At 39.4% G+C, this 13,532-nt stretch overlaps 1 protein-coding gene across 6 annotated transcripts in view; it reads right to left on the bottom strand.

Annotated features, from left to right (window-relative positions):
- PTPRO (protein tyrosine phosphatase receptor type O) overlaps positions 1-13,532 on the bottom strand; it is a 1,002,672-nt gene that overhangs the window by 116,371 nt on the left and 872,769 nt on the right. For all 6 annotated transcript variants that reach the window (XM_078674019.1, XM_078674018.1, XM_078674014.1 and 3 more), the window contains one exon: positions 6,698-6,774. In XM_078674019.1, the coding sequence (XP_078530145.1) occupies positions 6,698-6,774 (77 nt within the window). The remainder of the gene's footprint in view (positions 1-6,697; positions 6,775-13,532) is intronic.

Below are 13,532 nucleotides of genomic sequence, written 5' to 3'. Positions count from 1 at the left end.
TAAAATGTTTAAGTTTACATTTTGCTTCATAATTCACATAAACGTTATCTGTTAAGATTATGCAATTTACTTAGCAGTAGTGTATCCCCTAAATAGGAGTCATAGATCCACGGACCACAGGCTAAGAACCAGTTCTCTGCAGCTTTGTTCACTGAAACGTCAATCATGTTCTCTAATCCATGCAAAATATTGCCTTTTGGGCAACCTTCATTGCAATTTCTCACTGATAACCTTAGCATCCCCGCCTTGCCATAAAATCATAACACATATTTGTCTGGCAAATTAGGCAGAATCCCATGAGGTCTTTCTAACATGGTCAACCTAGGTGCACCTCAAATGCAGTTTAATAGAAAAAGGTGAGAGAAGATGCACCTTGACAGCAGTGGAGAAGACAGAAAAAGAACAGAGCATACCAAAGGGTGAAATGTAATACTGCAGTTGATGGAAATTGGTAAAGGTGAAGGGAATAACCTCTGCAAATATACATCGGAAAAAGTTCATATTAAACACTTTGCAGAGGACTAGCCACTAAAGTGGGGAACATTAATGTGATAGGTTTAGGAGACTCCTGTGGGTGCCATGAAATGTGTGACACTGGAAGTGTTGTAGACCCTTGCTCGTGGTGGTTCCCAAGCTATAGACCTCTATGGGTGCTGAATATTAATATGTCTCTGTATGTGCTTCCTAATTTTCTAAGAGAGTAATTTTTTACTTGGACTTAAATGATCTAATCAATAAAAACAATTCACGTTTTTGATTCAACACAGGGCGAGTGGTTCTTCCAACAAACTAAACTTTACCTGCTTGTGAAAGCAGCATTGATATTTTAGGGGTTATCAGCAGACACACAAGCCTGCTACATGCTTATTTTCAATATTTTTATATTTCAATGTACAGACGCCTTGCTACCTTGGCAGCAGTAATGCAGAAATAACTCAACAATACCTCTCTAGTGGCCAATGTAGTAAGATACTGGTTGCAAAATGTGGTCTCAAATTGTTACCTTTATCTAATTTTGCGAGCTTACCAATGGCATGAATATCATGTTTAGTCTTAACATTTTTACGTCTTATTTCTCCTTTTTTTGAATTCCACTTCTGTGAATGATTCTCATGCCAATTAATGAAGCAAAAATGAATGCATGTGATAATATCAAATGTGCATGCTGTTTTCATAATTTTCTGTACCTGCACCTATGATACTCAAGGTTACCTGAATATATTCATGGTATTGAATTATTGCTTTTGATTATTTACAATTTTCATCATTATTGTGAAATGTTAGAGTTTCTTGAAGGTTGATTTTTAAGTGTTACATGTGTTGTCTTTTCAAGAGAACACTGTCTGAAAGATTGAATATAACTTGAAGGGCATTACACCACTCTTTTTGGAATTAGTATCCTAAAAGTCTTCAACAACGCCTGGACAAAACTATGAAAACCAGACATTTAGATGTCAGAGGGAACTTCACACCAGTTGATGGAAGAACACAGGGATCAATCGGGCACCACCTTGATCGCAGCTGCAAATCGTTCTGCCTTTACTAGTTGCTTCGCTGGTAGTCTTAAAAGACTGTGGGGCATATGTAGGTAGGCGTTTGCGATTCGCAAATGCCGAAATTCAGCGAATTTCGGCGTTTACGAATCGCAAACGGCGTTTTGATACGTAGGTGCCACTTAGCAAAATAAGGAATCACAAAAATTGCGATTCCTTATTTTGCTCAAGCATTTAAGGAATCACAATTTTGCGATTCCTTAAATGGTATGTTGGGGTGCTTTTAAAATTGCGATTTTGGCTTAAGGAATCGCAAAATACCACCTACTTCAAGTAGATGGTATTTCGTGATTTCCTGTCAAAATGCATTTTAAAAAAAAAATCAAAGTGCCATGTGGCGCACAGACATGCCCTTAGGGCATGTCTGTGCGCCACTTGTACTTAAAGGTACATTCCAAGGGAGCAACAGGTGTTCTTTGGACACCCTGGCACCCTTGAAATTGCGATTCTCAAATTGCGATTTTTCTCATAGAAAATCGCAATTTGAGAATGTATCCCCATTCATTCCTATGGGCCTCCTGGCCCATAGGAATGAATGGGACACTCATTCCTTAATTGCGATTCGCAATTTGCTAATCGCAATTAAGGAATGTTAGAGATTTGCTAAAAAATTGCGAATTATTACCTACATTCCATTTTGCAATTCTCAAATAGCGATTCCTTAAAAATCGCTATTTGTGAATCGCAAAATGGAAATTACCTACATATGCCCATGTGTCTTTTCACAGGCACATACAATTATTTTGGTGAGCTGACAATAAAACATATTGTTCTGGAGTAACATGTGAGGATGCAAACCATCTTTGACACTCAGAATAAGCTTGTATCCTACCATGCTGTAATTATGCTAGAACTAGTATAGTGCTTACAAGTAGTGAATGAAGGTATTAATGCTATAGTTTCCATAGCAAAAAATGTGACATATTGTTTTATTGTTTACATTACTCACAACAATTCATGTTGTGTGCACTAGATTAGATTTGTAGTTTTACATAAAGGTTTTAAAATTTGTATCCTATATTCTAGTGGTCATTGAGTGGACTGATAATCTATGAAAGAGGATTTGGTGTGCTACTAACTGTCCGTCTCTCATATATCATGGGACTGTGTATTGCCTGAATCACATCTTGTTCAAACATTGTTCAAGGGGATGTGTATGGGTTCCAGTTTGATTGGTTTTCCGATTCTGGTTGACAGACTGACTGTGTCCTTAGTGATAGAGTGTCAGAAATCCAATCGTGAGGCTCTAAACATTTCTAGAGAACATTACACCTATGTACTAGAAGGTCCATTTGCAAAATAAGGAATCATAGCAGGCACAGAATGACCTGCCTGATAAATATTAATTAGGCAGGTCACAATTTCTGACCCCCTACGATTAGGTACAATAACAGGGACTGTGGCTGGCAAGGGACAGCAGTTCTCCATCCCAGTAATTGCGTTTAAATATGTAGAACTTTTTTATAGAAGCCCAATTTCCTCAACAGAAACAAAGCTGCTCTAACAAAAATTGAAAACCTTCTGAGAGAGTTGGCAGGGGAAACAAACTTTACAATGAGGTTTTTACCATGTTGTACTTTTACCACACATATTTTACCACGCATGGTTTTAGAACGCATACGCTTTTAAAACGTATGCCTTTATCACGCATTTAAGGTAAGTTCAGGGGTTTGGGTGTGTCTCCCCACACAAATACATTGCACACATATATATATATATATATATATATATATATATATATATATATATATATATATATATATATATATATATATATATTACACCAACAGTCCTGAACCACAGCAAATACTCCGCAGCCAACTCAGGTACAGACCACAAAAGTGCGATAAATTTCAATTTCAGTGCTCTATTTCTCCGTTAGTCAGCATGACTCATTTCGGCTGCGTCACTGCAGCCTTGTTCACATGACCTTCCGGATACAAATAAGGTGTATAAATAGTAACTTCCTGGCTAAACAGATCACATGCCGTATAGAGCTAAACAAAATACTTTAACTGTCAGTAATAGTTTAGAAGGATCGATCAAATCCAAATGATTTGTATACAAATAATAAAAATTCTCATAAATATAATCACAACACATTTGAGATCACAAAGCAACAACATAGGAAAATGTTAAAAACTGTTAAAATATTTTTTCCATACAGAATCAACACCATAATTCCTAATTCCAAATTTGGCCAAGTGGCTTAAATGCTTTGTATAAACATAATACACTGGATCCTAAGCTCTCATAATTTCTTCCACAGTACCGCCATTCAGATTTGATCAGAATAATAAAGTGCTAGTCGAAAGAAATCTTAAAGTGCAAAACTGTGCAAAGTGCAAAATACCACGGATAAAATGATATTAACATTGCATATCAAAATTCCAGGATTTAAAAATAGTCATTTAAAAAAATAATAGATTAGCGGACGCTATTGCTAAAGTTAATTGCATCATAGCTCATCATAGCTCATAGAATATGTGTTATATACAAATTTGAGTGCAAGTGCATAAATATTGTTGACCTCTTAACTTACTTACTTATAGAAGTGGTCACTACCCAATTTTTATCTTTACATTCAAAGCTATAATTAACCTCTTGTTCTTATGATGTTAAATACTCTGTGTCAGCAACAGAACATATATTATTGCACATACCTTATGTGAGGTTTAGGAGAAATTAGCCATAGCAGCAAAACAGCTAAGGGATTTATAACTGCTTGGTAAAGTTAGATATCAGTGCACATGAGATCCTATGGGTTACCTGCCCCGGTTCTTACAGTATAGGCTGCACTTGCAACTAGGGGTTACATGAATCTGTCCTACTACTAATTAAAGAAAATTATGTAGGTCTTCCCCTGTGTTGAACTCTTTGGGGATCCTTTTATCTAATAAAAGAATGTACTTGGATTCTAACTGCCTGAGTTGTTTTTCTCTGTTACCTCCCTTACATTCTTGGGCACTGAGTCAATGATGTAATAGCTCAGGTCATTCAAATTTTTGCTATGAACCAATTTGAAATGACGGGCGACTGGGTAACTATCATCCGAGCTAACAATTGCCCTTGAATGCTGCAAAATGCGGTTGAAGGCTTGCAACTTCGGGATGCCAATGTATCTTAACCGACAGGTACATTCTAATAAGTAAACCGCATACTCTGTGTGGCACGTATATAGTCCTTGAATCTTAATAGGGCCTGTATCAAATGCGGTGCAGTATTCACTGGTGTTGACACCAAATTTATACGCTCTGCATGATATGCACTTGTGGAACCCTGTCTTGTTGGATAACCAATTCTTAGAGCTAACCACCTCCAGACTAGATTTCACTAAGGCGTCACTCATAGAGGGGGCCCTTCTAAAGGTGATTGACGGTTCCTCTGGTAGTAACTGTGCTAGGGTGATGTCTGTTTTTAACAATGGCCAATGTTTTTTAATGATCCCCTGACTTTTCTTTCTTTAGTAATAAACGTGGTGATAAGTCTAATCTGTTCTTGATTAGTGGTGGGATCTGAGTTTTCTTTCATCATACTTTTCCTTCTGGATCCAGCCAAGGTATTCAAGCATTCATCTCTACTGTTACTATTGGCCTTGTTCCTAGCCTGCTCTAATTCTGTAGGACAATACCCACGAGCAAGGAATCTCCCCTGTGCTTCTGTTTGGCATATCTCTAGATCTAATTCAGAACTGCAAATTCTTCATATTCTTAGGAATTCCCAGTACGGTATACTCCTAATCAAATGCCCAGGGTGCGCACTTTTGGCATGCAGAATTGCATTCCCAGCATTTTTCTTCCTGTGCAACTTAGTTTGAATTACATTGTTATTCACATAAATCTCAACATCAAGGAATTGGTTGTTCAGTTTGCTTATGTCTGCCGTGAATTCCAAATTAAGATCATTGTCATTAATCATACTGACAAAATTCCTGGCTCACTTTTCTGTACCCCTCCATATCATGCAAATGTCATCAATAAACCTCCAAAACTGGACTACCTTCGATTCAAAAAGCAGTTTGTGAGTCACCCTGAGGACATGCTCCTCCCACCACCCTACATGTAAACATGCATAGGTTGGGGAGAATTATGCCCCCATAGCGACACCCCTCTGCTGTTGATAAATTTCCTTGTTGAAAAGAAAGAAATTGTTTTCTAAACACAACTGTATCATTTTTACAATCATTGCATTGTGCTGTCTGTATTTAATATTGTATATATATATATATATATATATATATATATATATATATAAATATATATATATATATATAAACAATGCGTGTAAAAGCAGAAGTCGTAAAATCGTATGCGTATCTATACAATACGGGGTGAAGAATGTGCGGTAAAGGCATGCAGAGTATTTCCCAGTGTTCTTCCGTCATACAACTGTGTGCAGTAGCTTTCTAGAAAACGGCTTACCACCTCTGAAAATTGCCACAATGATTTCTAAAGCTAATTAGTAACTGTTGAATTATTTGCAACCAGAATTAACAGAACACTCAAAATGTGCCCCTTTCAAATAGTGAAACAATAACCAGTAAAATGTTACCAACCAAATAGATTTTGTAAATAAGAAAAAGAAGAAAAAAAGATGTGTGGTTGCAAACTTTATCATTTTGCTAATTACATGGTTTGCAACCGTACAATGCTTTAGTGCATCTGGTTCTAACTCCACACTTACTAAACTGAAAAGTTGTGGTCTAGTAGCTCAGTTGTTGACTGTTTCTATGAAATAAACTGCTGAATATAACAACTCATGTAATTTACTGTCTCGTGAAACTGCATGATCATGGCAGCAATCTATTTCACTTTGTAGCTGCTCATGCCTTCCCTACCTGTCTATTTTGTTTGATACCAGATAAATCAAGCCAACTTATTATGCCTATCTTCCTTTAACGTAAAAAATACGAGATCTTGACAAAGGCCAGAATAAATCAGTGTATTAATAACTAACCACTAATATTTGTATTTATCCCTGTTATGTCTACTTGTTGAGTAGGACAGTAAGGGTGCATAGTTCTGCCCCTGTACCTATGGATGAAGTTATACCTGAGGGAAATATGAATGCATTTTCAACATACTCTCTTTGGATATATACTTTAATATACTTCATACAGCGTGGTTCTAATTGTTTTCACTTACCGGCATATAATTTGCATTAATATAGTCTGCCCCTTCTTCCTCATTCATTGAAACTAGCTTCACACGGCTGAAGTCATCTGAAGGAGGAACAAAGACTAGATCAGTTTAAGCAAAGACAAAATCAGCTGCAGCTTGAGAAAGTTGCAGCACGTTTCATACAACTAAAATACAATTGAGAAAATGCTTCTTCATGTGCCCACCCAGTTTAATTTTTATAACATATAATTGACCTAAATTTTAAATAAAATCTACCTTCTATTAGGTAAAATCACATATGAAATCTCAACACCCATTCTCGATTGTGTGAAGAATGCTTAGTACCTGTTTTAGCGAGTACTAACTGCCTAATATTAAAGCATAGCAAACATCTTTTCTTCCTGTCTTTTTCTATAATATTTTCCCCGCATAATCATTTAATATGTTGACACTCAGCTTGACACTGCCTAATATTTGGCCCATTTAGTAGCTGGCATCATATAAGTCTAACTTTCTGGAATGTGCACCCTTAGACAATCCCTTGGTGAAATGATAATGACCACCAAATTGGTTGATAAGCCAATGACTATCACTGTAAACCAGTGACTATAACTATCGCCATTATATATACATATTATGTACCCATTGGGCCTGCACTACAACATCGATTTCATAGTGTCTGCTTTTCCAATGCAGATACTGTAGAATGAATGTGGGAATGCTGGTACAATAGGTATATAAGCAGGTTGATAATAATCAGCCTAATAGCTATCAAGTTAGTGGCCATGCGCATATCACATGACAAAACGTTCAATTTATATGATACTATGTGGGCGGGTATGTGCATATATTAATAATTATAAAGGATAAAATACAAATAAAGAATTGATGCACGTTGAAACAAGTTGTACGTGACAAAAAGTTTCATATAAGTGACGCTTGTTTGAATTTGAGGATGTATTACTAAAAGAGCATACTTACTTGACATCATAGAAGTGCACCTATGTGAATTGGCTTGTGACAAGAACATGGTGGTTAAATGTCTGCAGGACTAGGATGAGACACTACTCAGAATTAGTACCTGGCTCCTCCTGGTTGTTACCATAGCTGGAACGAATTCCTACATGTAACAGGGAATCTTAACATTTTAATGTACCTCGGGGTGTTGGCGCTTAATGTTAAGAGCATAGTGGGGCTACACAGTGCAACATTAGAGAATATTCTGCACAGTGCAGAGTGTATAGCAAATTTAGGAACTGTCAAGTTGCTGAGATGATCTTAGCGTTCTGGCTAAAATGGTACATGATCTGAACAAATCCACTATTTCGTTCAACATTAGCTACTATAACTATGGATTGCCAGTAGAAAGTATATACATTTGAGAATATTCCTATCACTTTAGACCCATAGGTATGGTTTATACTGTTTATTGGTGAGTGATACTCATTTAACTCTGACTGTTCTGGTGTCTTGAATGTATTGCTTTCATTTAGGTAAAAATGGCAATATATATATATGGTACATGAAATCTTTGAAACTTATGACTTGGGGATTGTAATGCTTCACCGACATATAATTCCTATAGTGAAGAACTATAATGAAGAAAATAAATATTATATGTTCACTAGATAAGAGTGATACTCTTGAGGCATAGACTGGCTCAATATAAACACCCATCTTATGCTCTTTACATTTGAGTTATTACTACGTTTGTATTTTTGTAAACAAGGGATTTCTACTCTAATACGTTTAATTTGAAAAATGAAATGTAATAACGTTGAGTATTTAGTGGGTTTAATTTTTTCTAAGTATTGGTGTTTTTCTCACTTTTTGCACTGTACTGGGAACAGTGAAATGGTTGAATGTTAAGAAAAAGACTGGAAAGGGTCTGGCGGAAGGAATACAGGGAAAGTGACAGAAGTCGTCTGAAACAAAGTCTCCTAACATATAAAAAAACGGTGGGGAAAGCAAAACAAGAGTACTATACCAACCGCATAAACTTGGCTAAGAACTCTGCGAAGGAACTGTTTACTACGGTGGCAGCTTTGGCTGACCCGGTTCCCGCGGCCATTCCCGCAAGTTCTGAATTATGTGAAGACCTTGCCAGATTTTTTCTAGGTAAGGTGGAGACGATTTTCAAAGCCTTCTCTAGTCAGGAGAGGTGGAATAGCCAGGCGGTCTTTTTAGAAAACGTTAGGCAGGCATCCGTAGGACAAAACCTCGACAGTTTTTCGCCAGTATATGGTGAAGAAATTAGGCGGCTATTGTTAGCAGCAAAATCAGGCGCTCCGTCAGACCCTTGTCTGGTGGCTGTGATAAAAATGGCCCCAGTTCCGATAGTTTCATCGCTGGCGTCCATTTTTAGGTCTCGGACTAGCGTCCCACGAAGTGGGCGGAGTCCGAGATTTTATGTTGTCTAGTATAGGGGCTTGAACACGCCCCTCTTCTCCATTGGCTGGCCTCGTAAATGCTGGCCAGCCATTGGAGGAGAGGGGCGTCACTCAGTTCATGCCCCGCCTTGACGCGAATCGGGCGTTTTTGTCTCTTTTTTAAGCCCCGCCCCTTTTATAGTGATGGGCGTTACACCCCCCTCTCACCGAGGTCCCAGTCCATTTCTCCTGTAATGTACCCTTTGCTACCTCTTGTATTTTGTTTGCTCACAATTGTCACTTTTGCCTAATGTAACTTAAAGTCTGCTTTTGTAACTGCTCAATCGTCTCATGGATCATCTTTGTTCCTATTGCGAAGCGCTGTGACGCACCGCCTGCAGTGACCTGAAGGGGCCGCCGCGCTGCCCATGGCGACCCGGAAGTGCTTCTCTCCAGCACCCGGATCCAGACCTCTCGTGCATTTCTGCTGCTCGCCGGGTTGTGGGACGAGTGCATCATTCTCAGCTGAGCCTGGGTGCACTAGGGAGCCGTGATTGGTCCGGGGAGAGCATGGAATGCTTCAGTGTACCATAGTACACCCAAGATTGAGCATCTTTTTGCTTCTGGGCGCTGCAGCAGCAGTGACAGCGGCCCGATTCTCCGCTCAGATAATTCATTTTAGTTTATCAATGTGCCTTCCCTCTATTGCCATCCCCTCGGTCCCTCTCCCCCACCCCTCCTCCCCTGACGTCACGACCCCTGGTCGCGCCGAGCCTCCTCACTTCTCTCCCTGCCTCACGCGGTGAAGATGTCTCGGCTCGCGCTCTGCTCCCGCCTCCCCCTCCTCCTGCTCCTGTGTCAGGGTTTGTAAGATCTCCAAACGGTACAAAAGGTTTCTCTCCAATATGTTACAAAATAGAGGAAAGAACTTCATAAAACAGTCCAGGGAGTTGGACATGCATCCTTTAAATGAAAAACAGGCGCAGTGCCGCTCACCCAGACCTATACACAAAATCATTTCAGTTTGCACGTGCACATCGCATATTTTAAATATTTTGTTCTAGGAGAAACCTTTGTCTAAATCGCAGCACCACTCAACATCCAATAGGCGGTGCTGGATCCGTTGCCATGACCCAGTGCAGGAGTGAATTTTGCTGTTTGCAGATCCTATTTAATGTGACTGGGTTGACTGGGGAATAGTTTTGGCACGCTTGCATAGCTCTCTTTCATTCGTATGTGTACGTTAGAATAACTCCTTTGTGTTCTCATTAACATGCCAGTGTTTACATGACGAATTGTGATAACTATTATTAAAATAAAGTCGCAGTAAATATGCGTGGTAAAATGCACGCAGATATGTCTTTTGATGCCATTATGTACTTCGATGTCATAAAAAAAACGCATTACACTGGAAAGGAGTCCTCATTATAAGGCGTGGGCTGGCACTCACTCACAATAAGTCTTAAAATATGAGAAACTATTCAGTCGATCATACAATGCAATGAAAGGACTGACTGCTATCTAGAAATGCACCCACAGGTATTCTCCGTCAGGTATGTAGTAACCCATTTCGAAAAAATAGAAAATATGTGTGAATAATGGATTTTTGTGCACATGGGCCAGTCCGTGAAGTTTAGTTATTTACTTGGGCGGTTCACATTTCTTTTTTAAGGGTGCAGAGTGAAGCCCTTTTGGTACGTGTTGGTGACATTTCACAACTTCGCTTCATGTAAATATCTGTCAGTCCCTGCCCTAGTGCTTCTCTCAAAAACTCTGAAACGTGGAACGCTTGTGAGTAACGGTAATATTTATAAGCAGCCTGAATGGTTGGGGTCAGGTGCATTTGGAAGGGCGAGATTTTGATCGATACCTCATCACTATTGATCCAAACCTCGATCTGGTCGACTGAACCTTTGTTGCCTGTCTTTGAGGAAGAAAGTGCATCTATTTCCAAGCTAGTTCACCCAATAAAGGACTCTGCTCCCAAAGATCACAAACAACTTCTAGCTTTCAAAAGTTTATTGTAAGGATATGATAAGCTGCAAATACAGGCATCTCAGAATGAGATTCACGAGATACACAGGTCCAACTACATACATGTGCTCTCTGAAAGCCCTCAGACGAGCAACGGAAATTACTAACACAAGTTCTAAGAATAATAAAGCTATCAGCATTGACGCATATCTCTCCTTCATTTAAGTTGGAGGAAAACGCACAGGTTAGGCTGTCCCTACCCTGCTCTAGATGGTATCCCTACTTAACCAAATCCCAACCTAACAAAGGTGTCAGCAGTGAATGACCCCCAAAGGAAGTCACTCACTCTTAGTCTCTTGGTGAAAACCTATAGTTCTCCAGTCATGACCCCTCTCTGCCTACCCATCCGCTCTCTAAAGGGTCCTCAGGTATCTGCTCCAACTCCACCCAAGGGTGCTGTCCCTAATAAAAAACAGTCAACAACATTTGAGACGCCCCTCTCGAGACGCCCCTCACGTGGTGTAGCTTCTGGCTTTTTCCATGCTGCTTTGTGTTGGGCCTCATACGTTGGAGTTGACCTTGCTTCTCAGACTCTTCTCCGGCCCGCTGATACCTCTTAAACATTCCGGAACCCTCCTCCATGTCTGGGCCGTCTACTGAACAGACCTCTATTCATTTTATTTATAATTGGATTCCCCCTTTTCTCTTGCAGACAGACATCTGCAGCCTAGATCCCAACTCTCATAGACTTCCAAAAAGGTTCGCAACATTTCTTGGCCCAGACATGTACGTGTGAATCAATGTTAAAACATTTCAGGCCTACAATATTTCTCATAATGATTATAGCATTCAACTTCTTTATTCATTAAAGCATGTTAATACTCTTATTCTATTATTCAATAAACACATCTATAAATCATGGCCCATTAATGCAATGACCAAAACATTAATGCAATCTATGTCGTGAAAAGAAACACCTTCCCTTTTTAGCTCTGGCCCTGAGGCCTACCACATTCTGCGTTTAACCACATACCATCTTATATTTTAACAGCTACACGACATGGATTCAGGAATAATCACATCTAATAAAATCATATAGTGTTACACATTTCTGTATTAGTTCCACTTCTACTTACATCTCTACATTAGCTATACATTCAGAATATAATTGCAGATACTACTAGCACTCATGGCATTTCTCCTCATGATTTGTGCTTACTACAGGTAAGTGTGATGCACTCATACATTTAGGTCAGTTTGCGCTCTCTCAGTTCCCCCCTTTGATGACCTCTCGGGGTCATCACTAACATTTAAACTGTAGTTATTGCTAGCATAACTTGTCTCTGCGCTTCCAGAGCCCTCAGACTCCTGTACTGATTATCTTGTATGGCAGCCAATCTCTGCAGCTGCTCTCTTTGGGCCTTTTCTGACCTTCTTGCTCTGTACCATTTGAATACCCTCACCAATCCCCACACTATGATCCCACAGATCAATATTATGATGATAGGTTTTAGTATATACCACACAAAGCTTTTGCCTAGGGTGGAAATCCACCCTCCAACTGCACTCATTCCGTGGCCCACCTTTTCCCAGACATTTTCTCTACTCAAGTCTTCGATCTCTTTGTGAATATCAGTTATGTTCCTAATAACTTTCTCAAGGGGCTTTGAATTGTCTGGAATGTAAGTACAACATTCCTGGACCTTCAAAGCCTTACAGACTCCGCCCTCTTTTGCTAGTAGGACATCTAACGCAAGACGGTTCTGAAGAACCATAGCCCTTATCGATTGCATCTCTCCTTCTACCAGCATTAAGGACTGAGCAGTGCTGGCAGACAACCTGTCGACGACTGTTGCCAGTCGTCTAATTTTAACATCATTAAGGATTAGACCCAAAAGAGGGAACATAGCTCCAAAGACATCTCCAACCATTTCTGCATCTCCTACATCTCTCCTTCCCCTCGATGCTGTCTTGCCCTCAATGATCACTAAGTCTTGTGCATGATATATTTTGGGGAAGACAATTGCTAGGTAACATGATCCATACCAGTTGTCAGGTAGTCTCACGTAGGCATTTCTTCCACATACAAAATACACAATTGGAATCACTTGCATTCCCTTCAGGAAATCTTTAGTATAGTACTCTATATTGAAAGCATGTTCACAGTCAACTTCTCCCACGTATACATTTTCATAATACGTTTTGGCTCGGTGAAGACATAGCTTTCCTCTCTGCGTCTTATCTAAAGCTATTGGACCACTACTACCCTTTCTCTTGTGTGCCTTCTCTTCCTCGGTCCAATCTGTTTTCCATTGTCCTGATTTTTTCAAAATCTTTTGTCTCCTGTAACGATCATCCACCTGCCCTATGAACTTCTTCTCGACTTCTGACACCTTGCATGTCAGGTTATTTCTACGGGCATGTGAAGTATCTAAGGTAATCCAAGGAATGAAGAACTTGGCCAGTCTGTCTTCACTCTTCCAGTAATCCCATTTGTTCATCTGCTTATAATTTGG

The sequence above is a fragment of the Lissotriton helveticus genome, chromosome 1_1, assembly GCF_964261635.1.
Source record: "Lissotriton helveticus chromosome 1_1, aLisHel1.1, whole genome shotgun sequence".
NCBI lineage: Eukaryota > Metazoa > Chordata > Amphibia > Caudata > Salamandridae > Lissotriton > Lissotriton helveticus.
This window is presented reverse-complemented; position numbering and strand designations above follow the sequence as displayed.